The following is an 18,959-nucleotide window of genomic DNA, read 5'->3' as shown; positions in this document are numbered from 1 at the left end:
GTGGTTAAGGTTCGGGTTATGTTTAAAATCAGATTTTAAGAAGATACATTTTAGATCTAGGCGGGGTTTGGTTGGAAACTAGTGATGACCGCAGTTTTGGGGTCTAAACTGTTTAGCGCGTGCACGTTCTTAATTTGTGAATGCGCACGTACACGCCCCCATCAACCCAGTCAGCCACACGCAGACTACAGCATCTTTGTGGTGCCAAACCGGCGAATTTGTTTTCCCCGACTTTTAGAATTTGTTCAAGTTACAAATGACATGCAATCGGAGTAAGCCACACGCAAGAGTATATCTACGGAGAGGAAACGAAAACGACGTGCTCAGTTTTAGCTACAGAAGGGACATTACTGCTTGCTCTTCTAGCTAGCTATAGCGTGCAGGGCTGTACTACAGTAGTCAGATAAACTCGATTGAGTTCCGAAGAGGCAATGTCTTTTCGTCGACAGAACGTGAGTTGTAGTTGTGTCAAGTTGCTAATGATCACTTGCTGCTACTTGTATTGGGTTCTGTGTGTATGCATTCTAGCTAGCTGGTTCGATATTTGTTAGCAGCTAGCTAAAAGTTGGCTAGCAAACGTGATCTTTATCGATGGTGTCCTCATTGACTTAATTGTACACTAGCGAGGTAGCCAGTCTGGTAATGTCAAATACTATTTAGTAGACTAAAGACACATTTAATCCGTACAACTGTTACTTGAGGTGTAATTATTGGCACGTGTCACACCAGCAACAACCCGGTTCATGCGGACGAAAAACCTCCAATGGAACGGCAGGGCCAGCCGGTTTACCCCCTCATATCAGCGGGAGTAGTACCAACAGAGCTGTGCCTGGAAGGTAAGCACATGTTCGGCCACTGTCGTCAAGCAAGTCCGGGGATCTGCCACATATCCGTAAAGGTTTACCGGTCAATACGAGGATTACAGTAGGCGTGCCCATGTCCAATGGAGGCTTTAAATCGTCGTTTTATGCCAATTGGAACCAAGTAAATATAATTGATGTGGGTTGCGGGCCAATGGGCACAGAGGTTCTGCTTAATCGACATTGCTATGATTGACCGTTGTCCGAACCAATGAAAGAGACGATACGTTTTGATTGACGCCAATATGCCCATTCACTTTCTGTGGGGAGGGGATTATCCGTGTTTTTGTTGTGTTTTTAAGCATTTGCTTTAGATTTTGTTTGGCCTGTCAAGTCGTGTGATTTTTCACAGAATCAACAAGACTGCGGAGTAACAGGGATGCACATGACTAAAAAGTATTAATACGTTTTCATTATTTATTGTATTCAGCGTCTCTCTCGATATCTATACATTCTTACATTATTTACCAGTTTGCAGTTGGTTTCCTCACTAGCTGTCTTGTATAGCTTGCTAGCTAACGTTAACTAGACAATCGTCAGCTAGCTATTGTATTGCACCTCAAACAATCTGTTTAGATTTTTGATCTTTTGACCATCTTGCCAGTTACTCAATTGTTAGCCAGTTCCCAGATTACTTTAGCTAAAATAGTTGCACGTTAGCTGGCTACCGCTAGGTAACGTGAGCTACACTGTTAGCCACATCGCTTTAACGTTGCCTTCAGTTTTTGGCTAACCCTAGTTAGCCAGCTTGTGTCAACTCAATTGTTTTGGTTAAGCCTCGCAAACAATGTCGTACGGCACTGTAATGGAGAACAGAACACGATCCGCTTCGGGGCTAGCTTGTTTCCCCCTCCCCCCACCAAATGTCAGGGCTAGCTAACGTAGATCACCGGCGTCGGCACGGATTCGTGACGGTGATAAGTCTTGCCCTACGGCTACATATACGGGTCTTCTAGATCATCTAGCTAGCTTCATGCAGTCCTATGACAGATCGAGGACCACCAGTCTAAAAAAGTCCACATTTGATCAACGCAAAATTATTCCGTGTCCATAATGCCTCGCAAGTTTGCATGTTAGTTAGCTACATTGAAAGTGGTGCAGCTGCCCGCCCGTTTCTTGCGTTGCAGCATTTTGCCAGCTACACCCATTTGTCTGGTCTGTTGCTAATGTTCTCTCTTCACATTCAGGACAAGAAATACAATGAAGCCGCCATCTCAGTCCTCTCCCGTAAGTCATATATCATGAAATGTAGGCTATCCAGCATGTACTACAGAAGTGCATAGCCTAGTACCCTTTTGATGACATAATGTAGGTTGTCTTTCTCTTTGTTTGCTTCCATACTAGTGCACTATTGTAAACTCTAAAATGTTTAAAGGAAATTGGGTTTAGAGTAAAGTCACATTTTTTTTGGAGCTTTGAAATTTAGGTCCATACCATACTGAAGTCAGACATGCTTGTTTACAACAGGTATTTGAAGGTGTCTACAACAACACCAGGATGCTTCACTATCTCACAGCTGTAGTGGTGAGTGTTCATTTGGTCAATTAGGCTTGGTCCACCATGGTGCCTTACTTTGATGCAGCACATACACTATGCCCTAATGTGCACTATTTAAGTTGTTGACAACTATCTACTAATGTATATTGCAATGAAATGACCAATAACCATTTATTATTATTATTGTTATTATCCATCAAGGGCTCCACCTGTGACGTCCGAGTGAAGAGTGGAAATGTGTATGAAGGCATCTTCAAGACCCTCAGCTCAAGGGTAATTGTCTACTACCTTGTATTAGACCATACAGGAGTGTAATGCATACCGACACGTTATTGACCACTCATAGAAACATTGTTGTGGTCAGATGTTCACCTTGATCTCTGGTGTATTCGTTAGTCGGATTCGTTACAAAATCTAGTCAGTTGCACATCTGAATGCATTCAACTGAAATGTCTTCCGCATTTAACCCAACTCCTCTGAATCAGAGCGGTGCAGGAATGACGCCATTCACGAGGCAAGAGGGGGATGGCCCGTAGGCGCACAGTCAGTTCGCCGAGGCAATAGATCATCCTTGTGAGAGAGACTGAAATAAGAGAATGGATAACGTTTTTTGTGGCAATCAACTTTCAAATCAGCATATTTAGCATTATGGTTTGCACTATAGTTCAAAGTACTGGGTTAGTGAAGTCATGTTAGCTTTACCTGTCAGCTAGCAAGGAAAGTTGGCCTATAATAGCTGGAAGCTACTGGTATCATCTTTCATTGTAAAGTGTTTTGGCCTATATTGACATTGTTTTACGAACAGTAAGCAACAGTTTCAACATTTCTACATGCCGCCGTGTCGCATTATTTAAGTGTTAACTTGTGTGCAGCATGAGTGCTAACATGATACAGCCCAGACTCCCAGTGCAGGCTAGCAATGAGTAAGTGGAGCAGGCACAGTGCACACTATAATAAGAGGTCGGCTGTGCTGATAGACACGCTTGATCCGTGAGACACATTTGACAGAAGTACCGAAGGTAACAAAAAATCTAGTACCGTTTTTCGTGTTCTAGTTTTGAAAAACTACTGAAGGTTCGGTATACCATGCAACACCAGGAGGGACCTACTTGAAATTGTCCGACAGAAACTAGTTTTCGTTGCACAACGTCTTATGTTTTGCAACCGACAGCATTTTGCTGCGTAATGAATACACCCACAGGTCACATTGACCACTGCCTGCAGCCGCTCTTCACTTAACCTCTGTGGTTCATCTGTGGTCCTAATGTGTTTTTCTCCAGTGTGAGCTGGTGGTCGACGCGGTCCACAAGAGGAGTGAGGGAGGAGAGGCGGATGGAGACGGAGGGGGAGGCTTGCCACCCTCTCTGCCCAGGATCGAGGAGATCACAGACACCATGATCTTCAGCCCCGGCGACCTGGTCACAATGACTTGCCGAGATGTGGACCTCAACTACGCCATCAGAGGTAAGTGTGTGAGAGAGACTGTGTTGTCAGTGTGACTGAAACAAGATAAGGATGTGTGTTTTAAGTAAGCAGTGGAACCGATTGGAGGGTGAACCAAATGTGTGTGTATCATTATGTACCACTAGTAGATAACCCATTATACCTTCAAGTTGGGGCTTTGTAGATGCTTTCACAGATACAGCAATCAGCTCATCGCGGGTGAACGGGGAACACCGGGAGAAGGTGCTGCAGCGGTGGGACGGAGGCGACAGCAATGGAGAAGGCTTTGACCTGGAGACTGACACGGTGAGGCGCGCTCACACACACAGAGAAATGCATAGACACAGTCGCTAGGTTTCCATCCAATTTGTTAACAGATTCTAAAATCTGTAGTATAACAAAAAATCCAACCTCATTTGGGTTTCTATCAAACAGACTTGTTTTATTTTTTTTTTCATCAGCAACAACTGCGTGATGACCTAGTGCACATAAACACCTGCGCTTCATTTACCATGTAACAAATGATAAACAGAAGTTCAATGGGTTTCCATCACATGTTTTACTCCACCGATGGTTTTGTCACACGATCTGTTGTGATAAATAGCAAACTTTCCCAATCTGGTTTTAGTGCATGCTCTCGACAAGTTTGCTGATATGGGGAAGAGCAAGATAATTTTTATTTGATAATGGCAGCCAATCATCATGTCACCAGCATTCAAATAACACCCTCCAATATTTATTGGACATTTTCTTGAATCTCACCGTGCACTTACCCACAATGGGAAGTTCATAACTGACATGATGATTGGCTGCCATTATCAAATAAAAATGATCTTGCTCTTCCCCATATCAGCAAACTTGTCGAGAGCATGCACTAAAACCAGATTGGGAAAGTTTGCTATTTATCACAACAGATCGTGTGACAAAACCATCGGTGGAGTAAAACATGTGATGGAAACCCATTGAACTTCTGTTTATCATTTGCCTGTAAAGTCTTCATGGTTTCACACGCCGTGATGGTAGTAAGTTACAAGAACCTAACATATGATTGCGTGACTCCCAAGTTTATTTTGACATGATGGTTATTATTTCAATAGTTGCACATCACAGCGTTTCCATCGCAATTATGGCATAATCTATTTCACCGACCAAACAATGGTGTTGTCGACAATAGGACAAGTTAGCTATCAGGCCAATTGAATTTGTATTTATTTACATTTTCTTTTGTCAAGAAATTAATCTGCATGAAGTGGTTGGATGGAAACTTGGTTACTGCCGTGCTCATGCACTTGGTTAGACATAGGCACACACTTACCGTACGGTTCTTCTGTCTCTGTCAGTCTAATGGCTGGGATGCCAGCGAAATGTTCAAGTTTAACGAGGAGACATATGGCGTCACGTCCACCTACGATTCCAGCCTCTCCATGTACACGTGAGTGTTCTCCCCTCAGCTCCTTATTCTGATTGTGGAATATGATCAGGTCACTGTCTATAGCTCAGTATCATTCTGTGTTGTTTTTTTCCCAGTGATTGGTCTTTATCACATCTTTTTCAGAGCTGATTGGTCAAAAGACCAATTAGTGAAAAAAATATCAGAATTGGGCTTCCTGTGTGAACACAGCCTCATTTACTCATCTCAATTTTTCTCTCTCATATTTTTGAATGACCTTGGAAGTCTTATGTCTTTCTCCCCATTCAGTGTTCCCCTGGAAAGGGGCAGCTCGGATGGCTTCCGGCAGCGGGAGGCACGTGCAGCCCGCCTAGCGAATGAGATCGAGGGAAGCCCCCAGTACCGTCACCGCACCAACCTGGAGAACGACGATAAGAGCGAGGAGGACAAGTACAGCGCCGTGGTCCGAGAGAGAGATGAGGGGAGGGAGAGGGGCAGCCCTGGATTCCAGAGTAGTGCCGGGAGCAGGTGAGACCGTAAGGCAATCGCAGATATACACTACCGTTCAAAAGTTTGGGGTCACTTAGAAATGTCCTAGTTTTTGAAAGAAAAGCACTTTTTTTGTCCATTTTAAAATATCAGATTGATCAGAAATACATTGTAGACATTAATGTTGTAAAGGACTTTTGTAGCTGGAAACAGCTGGTTTTTAATGGAATATCTACATATCTACAACATCCATTTTTCAGCCACCATCATTCCTGTGTTCCAATGGCACGTGTCAGACACCTCCAGTCCTCAACTGGCAGCTTCATTAAATAGTACCTGCAAAACACCAGTCTCAACGTCAACAGTGACGAGGCGACTCCTGGATGCTGGCCTTCTAGGCCGAGTTGCTAAGAAGAGGCCGTATCTCAGACTGGCCAATAAAAATAAAAGATTAAGATGGGCAAAAGAACAGACACTGGACAGAGGATCTCTGCCTAGAAGGCCAGCATCCTGGAGTTGCCTCTTCACTGTTGACGTTGAGACTGGTATTTTGCGGGTACTATTTAATGAAGCTGCCAGTTGAGAAATTGTGAGGTGTCTATTTCTCAAACTAGACACTCTAATATACTTGTCCTCTTGCTCAGTTGTGCACCGGGGCCTCCCGTTCCTCTTTCAATTCTGGTTAGAGCCAGATTACCCTGTTCTGTGAAGGGAGTAGTACACAGCATTGTATGAGATCTTGAGTTTCTTTGCAATTTCTCACATGGAATGGCCTTCATTTCTCAGAACAAGAATAGGATGACGAGTTTCAGAAGAAAGTTCTTTGTTTCTGGCCATTTTGAGCCTGTAATCGATCCCACAAATGCTGAGGCTACAGATACTCAACTACTCTAAAGAAGGCCAGTTTTATTGCTTCTTTAATAAGCACAACAGTTTTCAGCTGTGCTAACATAATTGCAAAATTAGCCTGTTAAAATGATAAACTTGGATTAGCTAACACAACGTGCCATTGGAACACGAGTGATGGTTGCTGATAATGGGCCTCTGTACACCTATGTAGATATTCCATTCAAAATCAGCTGTTTCCAGCCACAATAGTCATTTACAACATTACTAATGTCTACACTGTATTTCTGATCAATTTGATGTTATTTTAATGGACAAAAAATGTGCTTTTTCCTTCAAAATCAAGGACATTTCTAAGTGACCCCAAGCTTTTGGGTGCGTGCAGGGTGCGTGCAATGCTGGAGAAGTGTGCTCTTCACGGATGAATCCAGGTTTCAACTAAACTGGGCAGAAATCATGTATGGCTTTGTGTGGGCGAGCGGTCTGCTGATGTCAACATTGTGAACAGAGTGCTCTGGTGGTGGTGGTTATGGTATAGCAGGTATAAGCTACGGACAATGAACACAAATGCATTTTATTGATTGCAATTTAAATGCACAGAGATTACTGTGATGAGATCCTGGGGCCCATTCTTACTCCACCATCACCTCATATTTCAGTATGATAATGCAAGGCTCCATGTCGCAAGGATCTGTACACAATTCTTGGAAGTTGAAATGTCCCAGTTCAGGAGGCCTCCAGAGTGACGCAAGGCACTGCATTACAGTGCTAGCTGTGCCACTAGAGATCCTGGTTCGAGTCCAGGCTCCATCGCAGCCGACCACGACTGGGAGACCCATGTGGGCGGCACACAATTGGCCCAGCTTTGTCCAGGTTAGGGGAGGGTTTGGCTGGCCGGGATGTACTTGTCCCATCGCGCTCTAGCAACTCCTGTGGCGGACCGGGCGCATGCACGCTGCCAGGTTAAGCGGGCATTATGTCAAGAAGCAGTGCGGCTTGGCTTGGTCGTGTTTCGGAGGACGCATGGCACTCGACCTTCGCCCCTCCCGAGTCCGTACGGGAGTTGCAGCGATGAGACAAGACTATAACTACCAATTGAATACCATGCAATTGGGGAAAAAAGGTGGTTAAAAAATGTCCCGGGTTCTTTCTCGGCATGCACATTCACCAGACATGTCACCCATTGAGCGTGTTTGGGATGCTCTGGATCAACGTGTATGACAGTGTGTTCCAGTTGCTGCCAATATGCAGCAACTTCGCAACAGTCATTGAAGAGGAGTAGGACACCATTCCACAGGCCACATTCAACAACCTGATCAACTCTATGCGAAGGAGATCTGGTCACACCAGATACTGTGTTTTTGATCCACGCCTCTACCTTTTCTAAAAAAAAATTTGTGACCAACAGTTGCATATCTCTATTCCCAGTCATGTGAAATCCATAGATTATGGCCTAATTTATTTCAATTGACTGTTACTCAGTAAAATCTTTGAAATTGTTGCGTTTTATACTTCTCTCTCTCTAGGGAGGGTAAATACATTCCTCTTCCCCAGAGGGCCAGGGAGATGGGTGTGTCCCCCAGCAGCCTGAGGGGCGGAGCCTCTGGTCCAATACCCAGTCGAACAGGAGTCCCTGGCTCTTCTAGGCCCTCCCAGGGTTCTGATAGGAGCAGCCCGCTGTCCGTCAGGAGCGCCTACTCTCCCCACCAGTCCCAAGCCAGCCCCCCGGCCCAGCCCAGTAGCCCTACCCCCTCTTCCTCCTCTCACCCGATCCCTCACTCCATCTCCCACCCACAAGCTCTAGCCGATGCCTCACGCTCTTCCGTCAACGGAGGTAAGGCCTCTGTCTTGTTTGGGTATTTTGAGGGAGTGTGAGTTTTTGGGTATATTGAGTTTTAAGTGTGCTCTTCCTGTGCATCAGTGTCATCCAGAACTTCTCCCAAAGCCCAGAGATCCGTACAGACCAATAGAACTCTGCGCAACCCAAGTTCCCAGTCCTCACCTGCAGGTACACACACACCTCCTCTGAAAGTGCACACAAACACATTTCCACAACTCATATTCTAGATTATTCACATCCCTCACTTTTCCCTTCTTTCTCTCTCCCCACAGTCTCTCGCTCTCCAAAACTAGACGACCCCGTTCTGGCTGGCCCTGCCTACCTGGACACTTCCTCCTCCTCGATCGCCTCGGCACCACCCAAGTCCTCTGGCCCCACCCCTCTGTTCACTGTGGATGGTGAGGAGGAGGATTTACTACAGTATTATTCTTATATAGTTCTATTGAAGTTACTTTTGTGAATAATTTTTTATGATTTCCGTTCCCTTTTCTACCTCTATTTCTCCATCTGTCTCTTGCTATCTTTTTCTCTCGCTCTCAGTGAATGAGATCCTGAGCTCAGCGGCTAAGGAGAGGACAGAAGGACCAGCCAGCCCTCAGGACGGCAAGAGCGGCAAAGGTTAGCTCTCTCACTTCCTCTGCATTTGACTGGTCCCTGTCCTTCCCCTCATCTCAGGTCTTTTGAAAAGTAGATTTTTCTCTCCATGATTTTCTCTCTCCCTCTCAGTTCCCTCAGTCCTGCAGAGAACACAGCTGGAGGAGCTCCGGAAATTTGGCAAAGAGTTCAGGGTAAGTGTGTGTCTCGTGTCCATGTGTGCCTGTGTGTGTGACCCCATGTGTCTTATCTGATTCTGACACTCTCGCTGTCTTCGACAGCTCCAGCCCAGCTCCTCCCCTTCTGCTGGCCCCACTTCCTCAGAGCCCGCTCAGCCCTCCCTATCAGACTCCGCCACCACAGCCGAGTCTATACCCGCCCCTGGCCACACCCCCTCCCAGGACCCCCAGACTGGAGAGGGGTCCTCCTTCACCCCGAACCCCACTACCCCCTCCCCCTCTCCAGCCCCCAACACCACCTCTCAGTCATCAGGTCCAGACAGACAGGCTGCAGGGACACCCCAGCCTGCCAGGACCCCTGGCAGCGAGGAGTGCGGCGAGAGAGTGGAGGGCGTGGCTGAGTAAGTGTGACCGAAGAACAGTGCAATACAGTACATTATTCCAGTGTAGTACAATACTCTACTTCTAAGTCAACCTAATACCTCCAGTTAATCTGTTATATGTAGTAGTGTTGATTAGGGGGTTTAACGGTTCACCAAATCCATGGTTCGGTACGTATTACGGTTGTGGGGTCACAGAAAAAAATTTAATGTCATTCACAATTTTCTTGGTATTGTCTGTTTTGACTGGATTGTTATGTTGGGCCTCAAGTTTTTACTCCAATGCTTCGTTTGTAACCATGTGGGAGGTGGGAAGTTACCAGCTATCGTGCTTGTAAACAAATGGTTTAAACACATTAATAGATTGCTTTTTACAAACAATGTTTTGTTGCATTTATCTGCCGAAAATGCTGTTAGAGACCATTTCCTTAATAAGTGATGTCAGAGGTCAACATGTGGGAGAAGTGGGTGCTCAGGATGATAGACGAGTTTCCCCACTAGTAATTACCAGCTTGAGGACCATTCAAGTGGGTTTTTCCAGTCGTATGTGGTAAATTCCCCTTTCCCTCTTGGTTACAAACGCACAAAGAAGGGTACAGGTTCACAATGCGGACCAAACAGAGGTCCCCGTACACCCCTAGTGTTGATAAGATGTGTTGACACCCATCTGTAGGTATTATGCAGGATCTGGGTGATATATCATGAATACCGGTATGGATTTTTACAATACCGTATAGAGCAATATTTTGATACAGTGCTAAGTTAAGTCAAAAGTGAGCCCCATGCTCAGGTGGGCAAGGTAGTCACCGTGTTGAGGATGGATGTATGGAAAAGGGATTTGAAAGATGATTTGGAGTAGTCATCTCGCTCTCCTTGTGTGTTTTTTAGCCAGGTGAAGAAGTCTACGCTGAACCCCAACGCCAAAGAGTTCGTCTTCAAGGCACCCATGACACTGGTCGGTCTCTCTCTCGCACACACACACACACACACACACACACAGGGAAGTAGTTGAGAACAAATTCTCTCCCACAACAACCTGTTTGGCCAGGAGTTCAACTATGTTCACACCAACTCACACACCAAATGTAACTGTGTGTGTGATTTGTTCAACTACACACACATTATCTCACAAACCAACCTAAAACGTGCACCTTCTCTCCTCCCCAGGTGAAGCCATCCCCAGCCCCCACCCCCCCACGGCCCACTCCTCTCAGCCCCTCCGTGGTGCTCCAGCCCCCCCCTGGACAGCAGGCCATCTACAGCACCCCCTACCTGTCGTACCTCTCCCCCGTACAGATACAGGGACACTCTGTACAGGTAGAACTGAGCCTGTGTTTGACTTTGGCCTCTGTGAAAAATAAGCATTAGTGTGTCTGGGGTGTAAACAAAAACAAATGGTGTGTGTGTACACACGTTGTTGGGGTCTAACCGTCCCTTTGTTTCCCAGCCTCCCCAGATGTATCAGTACACCATGTCCACAGTCCAGCAGGGGAAGTATCCAAGAGCTAAAGGTACACACTCACACCATTGTTGCCTAAACAATAGGTTGGTTGCAACACTGTCCTAACCTTTCACTTTTTAATTTAGCAACTGGAGAACATTTTTTAAATCAACAAGTAGATAATTAAAGTTATGATCAGTATGTTAATCCCCCCCCAGGCCAGGTGGTAGGCCCTCGTCCGGACCACCACGGCTCTTCTCAGCCCCAGATGCTCCAGGCTGCAGCGTCTGCAGCAGGCCCTCCCCTGGTGGCCTCCCCCTACCCCCAGGCCTACCTGCAGTACAGTCAGGTCATCCAGGGCATGCCCCACTACCCCGGACAGGTAACTATTGTGCTAGTGGTGCTGGCGCTAATACTTATCCACGCTTATAACAGCATAGCTCCGGAGACCCAGAATGTGTTGTGGATGGAGGTTTTGTTTCAATAGAAGCCTGACCTGCATAGGATTTTTTTTAAATAATGTTTTGTTCATATCATTATCTCACTCTTTTTGTCCTTCTTTCGTTCTTTATCCTCTGCCTCTCGCTTGCTCTCTAGCCGGTGTACTCAATGCTGCAGGGTGGGGCCAGGATGTTGACTCAGGCAGGCCACCCCCAGGCTCTGGGCCCCCCAGGCCCTCAGTACCCCGGACAGACAGAGGGGCCCCCGGGACCACAACCGACCATGTATGGTAAGATAACGCACTGTCTCTGTTTAAAAGTCCACTCAGCAAGACTTCATCATTTTAGTTGTGTACAGGACAACGTCCTGCTTACATGCAGTCGCATCAATACAATTCATTTATTCTAAGACTGTCATTGTTCAAGGCTCTTTGGTTTGTAAATTGTTTGATTCCAAAAAACTTCAGGTTCAAGTTAGTCTTTCATCTGTCTTAGCTCCCCAGCAGTTCTCCCACCATTCTAGCTCCATGCACCCTCCGCAGCCCTCCAGCACCCCTACTGGGAGCCAGCCCCCTCCCCAGCACACTGCCCCCAGCCCTGGGCACGGACAGGTAAACCAACAGGCCCAGCTGTGTGTTTGTTTTGTCACATACACCGGATAGGTGCAGTAAAATGTGTTATTTTACCGAGTCAGCCATGGTAGTACGGCGCCCCTGAAGCAGGGGCACGTCGACAGATTTCACTTTGTCGGCTCATGTATTCAAACCAGCTATCTTTCGCTTACTGGCCCAACGCTTTAACCGCTAGGCTGTGTGTGTGCGGGGGGAGAGCGATTCACGTAATGGTGTAGGACAGATTCTGTCTTGTCGGTATCTTTGCTGCATGTTTCCTGTAATTAAAGTGGCGCTCCAGCAGTGTTGGGCTTTATGTAAATTTACTTTTTACATGTTACTTCCAGAATCGGTAACGTGTTTCCATGATCCGATCTTGACCTGTTCCCTCATTTAGTTCTCAAGCAAGTAGAGAAAAGCTGTTTTTAGACATATCATGACTGCTGCTGTCCACAGAAATTTATAGAGGGCGCACCTCTGATCTTTGCTATTGATCGCTTCTGTGATAGCAAAGCCCATAGAGGGTTTTTTCCGTCTGCGGTCAATAACCAGAACTGGTGGCTTGAGAGAGATTTTGATTGAAGAGAGAATCTGTTCAGATGTTCGGCTTAGTCAGGGCTGGTATTGTGGGCCTGGCCCAGCCTACCCTGTACCACCTCGCCTATCCAAATTACATATTGATATTTTATTTCACAGAGACGCACGCTGACAGAGAGACATCAATCTCATATATAGCATCCAAGTGAGCGAAACGGCACCCCTCTCTCAGTATGTGTTGTCAACTGCCTAAAGCCCCACAGTGTTGTCATACCCATAAAACCTAGCGGTCAAACAGGGAAATGGTTCCAATCGCTTTTGTTTTGCTTAACCTGCCATGACTGTTCTCTCATACAAGGTGACTTATCAATATATTTGGTTCTCTTTACTCTGATTGGAAAATGCTAATTAGCATTAAAGTAGACATCATGCACGACTACAAATCTCTGCAATCTCCTGCACGTCACCTCGAGCTGACACCTGACACACAGGTATTGTGTCAATGTGAAACTTGCACAAGACGGTTCACAGAATTGTCAATTTAAAGAAATGTAGCCAATTTATTCGTTACTACATTTAGCTAACATTAGATAGTTAATCCAGAGATTGTCTCTTTTTAGATTCAGTAGTTTTGTCCAGATCATGGCATTTGTAGTTCTTTATGATAGCCGCATTAGCATTTCATTTTGGCGGGGGGTAAATACAGGCAAATATATTGGTGGTAAGTCACCTTGTCCTAGAGAGATTTTCAGTTATCAAAATGGCATTATGGGAAAAATGAATGGTGGAAAAACAATTGGAACCCTTTTGACTCATGCAGGGGCTCCCGAGTGGCGCAGCGTTCTAAGGCACTGCATCTCAGTGCTAGAGGCGTCACTACCGGCCGTGATTGGGAGTCCCATAGGGCGGCGGACAATTGGCCCAGCGTCGTCTGGGTTAGGCCGTCATTGTAAATAAGAATTTAACATTTAAGGTTCAATAAAAATACAGTGCTTCTCTAATAGGGCGGAGACATGTGCATCATTATATACACATTTCTGGTTCCAGCCAATTGGAAAGGAAAGTTTGTGGGTGCACTGTACCCCTAAATTATATAGTTACTCCATTCTAAATAAAATAATTCAAAATACTTCATCAGAGAGCATGACTTAGCCACAGAGTATTGGTTAGCTTCTTTTAAAAAATTGCTGTGTAGTGCTATGACTATTTGGGCTGCAAGCGTGGTAGAACTAGATGATTATTAAGTTGTGGCTGTCAGTGAATAGCTAAAATATGTGTAAAGATAATGTCTAGAGTAAAATGTTGAGACATGGAGGGGGCTGTGTGGTGACGATATGGCCTTCTCTCCAGAATGCATGCGCTCAGCTGTCTCCCGCCAATTCTTGCACATTGTGTGAATTGTTGGCCATTTTTTATTTTGATAAATTCCCCGTTACATATGTAACCAGTGAGTGAGCCTAGTAAATGTACCGTTAATCCCCGTCATTTAGTTACATACATTTTTGTTAACGCGTGTATGTCATTTACTTTTCACAACCTGCTACACTTGTGAGAAAGTTTAGTAAACATTTTGTCTTTTGTTTGGAGTGCTCCATGTGAGCAATGAGCATGTCTGATTTTTCTGTCCTGATGACGTTGGAGTACGCGCCTGAGCACACAGAAGTAGGCCTACCCGGCCTGCTACCCACAAATGTAGCAAAGTGCTCAGTTGGGGATGTCTGTCTTAACTCACCATTTATAAACTGCGCTTCTGTAAATCTGCTTATCATGATCTGATATATCCAGTGGAAACATTCAAAAAAGTCCGTCTGTCACGAGCTCTGGAAACTGAGGGCCCGGAATAGGCTAGTTGATTCATTGTTGAACTTCACTAGTGATGGCTCAAATCAAGACCGATAGAAAGGCGGAGTAGAGAGATTAATGCGATTGAAAGAACCTGCATTTTCATCAGGATATGTCTTACTGTTTTTGTCGGCTTTCGGACTATGTATTTTACTTAGTTGACGATGAAAGTTATAGCCTACAGGCCAATGCAGCAGTAGACCTATCTGAATTCCATGCACTAATTTCTTTAGCTGTCAATGGATCACGGTATATATCAGTGTCCATATGACGGGGGCTAATGCCCTTACATTAGCTAAATTGTAATTTTTAGATTATACTTTTAATTCCGATTTTGGATTAACCACGTGATTTATTTAGTAAGTAGCATCTTTCTGGTAGAGCGCGCATGGCTCGTCTGGTTCCCTCCAATCAAACAAATGCTGAGATTTATATTTGTTTTCATGAACGTAAAGTAGTATCGGTGAACATTCCGGAATCGGACAATATTAGCTAAAAATGCCAACATCTGCCGGTGTCGAGTTTAACGCGATGTGCAAAACCGATATAACGTAAGTGCATGTGACGCCACATAACATTATGCACTATACTTGCAACACAGCATTCCTAAACTAGCCCACCATGTCTGCTGTGTGGATCGATCAGTCATTTGAGAGTACCAACATTTCAGCGAGAATAGAGTAATGGCGTCACTGTTATTAGCTCCATGACATACATGCTATGGAACGCCGTTTGGGTCTTTGCGTGTCCAAAAAAAGATACAGTAGCACTGTCAAAGCTGTACAAAAGTCTGCAAACACCGGCCACGAACGATGTGTTTAATTTGTTCAAACGCAACTTCTGGGGTAGCTAGCTTTAGCTTGGTAATGTTACCTAGCTAGCACCAATACAACTAGCCTGAAAACAATGACCAGTAGAAACTGCAGTCATTTTCATTATTCTTAGCAATGATTTAGGAATCCTTGTGTAAGTAGCTTGGTTGACACTTGTTGTTCGCCTATTGAAATTGAACTTCAGTACATGAAATTAATAGCTAGCCAACTACTTAACCCTGTTGCCCAAAGCTAACGTTATAAGCAGCCAGCTAGTGAGGCTCGACCTGACCGGGTTGTGTTGTGAAGCTTGCCACAATAGTGGAATTTGCGGGTTGCCTTCAAAATAAATGTATGCCATTGACAGTGGTGCAAATGAATAAAAATGTTGTCGTACTTTTATTTTGAAGGCGGACTGCAAAATCCACTATTGTGCCTAATCTTTTCACCTCAACAGGAGCTGCAGTTAAATTGTAATTACTTCACTACTATGGCCTATTTATTGCCTTACCACCTCACGCCATTTGCACACACTGTATATAGACTTTGTTGACTGTACGTTTGTTCCATGTTAACTCTGTGTCGCTTTGCTTTATCTTGACCAGGTCACAGTTGTAAATGAGAACTTGTTCTCAACTGGCCTACCTGGTTAAAATGAAGGTGAAATAACATTTTTACAAAGGTAGCCTAGTGGTTAGAACGTTGAGCCAGTAACCGAAAGGTTACTAGATCGAATCCCCGAGCTGACATGGTAAATATCTGTCGTTCTGCCTCATTTAACCCACTGTTCCTAGGCCGTCATTGTAAAAATTTGTTCTTAACAGACTTGCCTAGTTAAATAAAAAAACATCTGATTTACTTAACAAAAGGCACATCTCAATAGGTGATCCAGCTTTCCGCATGACATGGCACAAGTGGCAGGGTGGGCTTTCCTCTTTTTGTTCTCTATTGCTCCACAAGCAAGGGGGGAGGCCGATGACATTACAAATTCCTATCAGACCGACTCCTTCATTGCCCTACTCAACATATATATCTACCCTTTAGTAGTGGGTACTTTACTGTCTACTGTTTTTAGTCTGTTTGTGTGTGAGAGAGAATATAGTGTTTGTCTCATTGTTGTGTATCACAAGTATGTGATTTCCTAACGCATGTCTTCTCTTCAGTCGGGCCAGGGAGGCCCCCAGCCCCAGTCCATGTACCACTCTGGGCCCCTGCCAGCACCCACACCCCCTAACATGCCCCCTGGCCACAGCTCTCCCCAGGCCTCTTACCCCATGCAGGGCTACAGCCTGCCCACCCACCAGCCCATGGCCCAACACTACCCCGGCCTGGGACAGCTCACACAGGTAAAACACCAGACTACTCTGGACCCACAGCCCACATACATTCAACTCACCAGAGGAGAGAGTAACAGATCTAAGCAAACAATGATACAGATGTAGCACAAGTCAAAGTATTTTTGTTTCAATTATGTAAGGCTGATACAAGCGTCACGCCGTTGATCTACGTGTGTGGGTGGAGTCAGATTTTTTTGGGAGCAGTGGACAACCGTTAGTAATGGGATTTCCTCACCAGTCCGTGATTCCTAGACTCCCATTCGCGGTGAAGTTAAGTTAGTCTTCCCTTGATAGTATATTATACTTGCCAGTGTAACCTACATCTCAATTTGATATGCTGCTTTAAAGTTCAAGACTAGTGAGACTTGCTCCCATATCAGCAAAAAATAGTGGTATATGAGGAATGGCACATGGCTACTAGCTGTTTTTACTGTTTCAAAATAGCCTGGAATCAGTTATTACTTCAACAAAATACCTTTGTGTGGATTCTAATAAGGCAATGTTTTTTTTAAACAGTCACTGAGATTGGTTATCAAATACAAAATGCTACTTTGCGTTGCCTATGTAGATCAGACCAAGCAACGGCTTCATTGCCTGCATAACTTTAAGCCAGAGCCCAACCCATTCCTGCGACATTCAGGCCCTACCTAGGCCCGATTGCTTCTGCCAAATTTAAGGCCCCGGCCCTGCCTGAAATAACCTCCTCCATTAGCTGCTCCTGTCACTCGCTCCCTGCGCACAGCGCCTCTAAGTCTGGGTAACAATAACTACGGCTCAGCTGGGGCTGCTCTGCTCAATGACGAGACCGGAGAGCACTGTTAGCTACTTTTGGTTACTCTATACTGACAGTGAGGAACATTTTATATTCTGTGAAATAATCACTCCTGTCTTATATTTGATGTTGAAGCACTGACACCGTCATGATTAGTCAAGCCTGTCGGGTTCGGTTAGCAGAGCTTTTAACACTGCCCCCACATGGTCAGATTTGGAGCTCCAAAAAGTCACCCGCACGGCATTCTACAAGGAACCACCCATTTTGGCGGAAAACATTCACGTACTGCGTTGCACTCTGAATCTTTCTAGCGCTGTAGATCTGGAGATCACTAGTCTTGCATGTAAATGTTTTTTTAAGAAAGGGATGCCACTATCTTGCTCCTTCTTTCTCCAGGCCCATGTTGCCCAAGGTATGTCTGGCCCCCACCACCAAGGAGGCCACGGCCCGCCCCAGATGATGCTGCACTACGCCCCGCCCCCACAGCAAGGCCCAGGCTCTGCCCAGCAGCACGGCCCTCCTCCCCAGCAGGGGGCGCACCAACACTACTACATCCAACACCCACAGGGTAAGTAACTTCAAGTCATGGAGCTACATCTCCAATAGAAATTAGCTTTACATTTACAGATCGCCAGTGACTGTTCTGTGTTCCAGCTGTACAGGTGCAGGCTCACCCCACCCAGCAGCTCTCCTTCCACCCCCCTGGAAACTGACACCCCTACCTACACCTTGAGGACCACAGAAGAAGCAGGACACAGGATGGAAGAGGGGAAGCTGAGGCCCCCAGTCTTTGACTGACCTAATCAAGTTGTTCTCTGATCGGCTAAACTGGTCTGAGAACTGAAGCCCCCTTCTGGAACCACAGCCGCCACTCTCCTCTCGCCCACAAAATAAGCAACTTGTTTTTTACCCAGAGTCCTTTTAGTTAGAGAGCCCATCAAAGGCTCCCTTTCTGCTACTCTGTTTGGGACGGAGAAAAAAATGGACTTATTGTTTTTATGAAAGACAGTCGTCCTCGCTAGCTGGATCCATTTAAGTTGAGAGGATTGACATGGCGAAAGCATCGTCTCGCCATAGTAGACTGAAGAGACTGCAGAGAATTATAGGAGTTATCACAATGAGACTTTCTCCCTTTTAACCTGACCTACTTCCTCCCCATCTCCTCCTTTTACAGGTAACCATTAATAAATAATGAAACTATTAAAATACAAAAAAATTGAAAAATCATACAAAAATAAAGTTTTAAACTCAACCTCATGCCGCCAGAACTCTTATTTTCTGTGCAAGAGCGAAGGTGAAATAAATCTAAATGAACAAGATTCTTTTTCAAAGGTGTATGATAAGCATGTGAATTTCACCGTAAACTATGGCGCATTACCCAATAACACACATGGTTTATAAGTCCTATTTGCACAGAATTAGTATAAAAAGTCTATAACTTACAGCATGTCAGTTTCTCCAGAGGACGATTCATTTTTACCTCATCCAAAATTGAGCATTATGACTGGAGGCTTTTCTAGGTATGAAGATATCTTGGAACAGTCTAATATTGACCTAATGGCTTTCAGTTCGAAGAAAGTCAATAATGCATAGCAATAAGAATCAAGAACTAACCTCTGCAGACTTAATTACCGGTCGTGTATGGCACT

General features: G+C 45.2%; 1 protein-coding gene across 3 annotated transcripts; it reads left to right on the top strand.

Moving 5' to 3' along the window:
• Nucleotides 1-153: 153 nt before the first annotated feature.
• On the top strand, nucleotides 154-18,562 carry LOC135555961 (ataxin-2-like protein). 3 transcript variants are annotated; one of them, XM_064988782.1, is made up of 24 exons: nucleotides 154-452; nucleotides 730-836; nucleotides 2,048-2,087; nucleotides 2,328-2,384; nucleotides 2,559-2,630; nucleotides 3,638-3,821; nucleotides 3,985-4,106; nucleotides 5,141-5,232; nucleotides 5,500-5,718; nucleotides 8,052-8,359; nucleotides 8,447-8,533; nucleotides 8,638-8,763; nucleotides 8,906-8,983; nucleotides 9,092-9,153; nucleotides 9,241-9,539; nucleotides 10,407-10,473; nucleotides 10,686-10,835; nucleotides 10,966-11,029; nucleotides 11,178-11,341; nucleotides 11,557-11,689; nucleotides 11,895-12,010; nucleotides 16,365-16,547; nucleotides 17,707-17,878; nucleotides 17,965-18,562. In XM_064988782.1, exons 1-24 carry the CDS (start codon nucleotides 432-434, stop codon nucleotides 18,021-18,023), a joined length of 2,982 nt encoding a protein of 993 aa, XP_064844854.1. In that variant the 5' UTR covers nucleotides 154-431; the 3' UTR covers nucleotides 18,024-18,562. The 3 variants fall into 3 exon arrangements, with proteins under 3 accessions (XP_064844854.1, XP_064844856.1, XP_064844855.1); XM_064988784.1 differs by lacking the exon at nucleotides 730-836; XM_064988783.1 differs by lacking the exons at nucleotides 154-452; nucleotides 730-836 and adding an exon at nucleotides 1,136-1,256.
• The last annotated feature ends 397 nt before the right edge of the window (nucleotides 18,563-18,959 follow it).

The sequence above is a fragment of the Oncorhynchus masou genome, chromosome 15 (assembly GCF_036934945.1).
Source record: "Oncorhynchus masou masou isolate Uvic2021 chromosome 15, UVic_Omas_1.1, whole genome shotgun sequence".
Taxonomy (NCBI): Eukaryota; Metazoa; Chordata; class Actinopteri; order Salmoniformes; family Salmonidae; genus Oncorhynchus; species Oncorhynchus masou.
The sequence above is the reverse complement of the archived record's forward strand: the minus strand, read 5'-3'. Positions and strand labels throughout refer to the sequence as shown.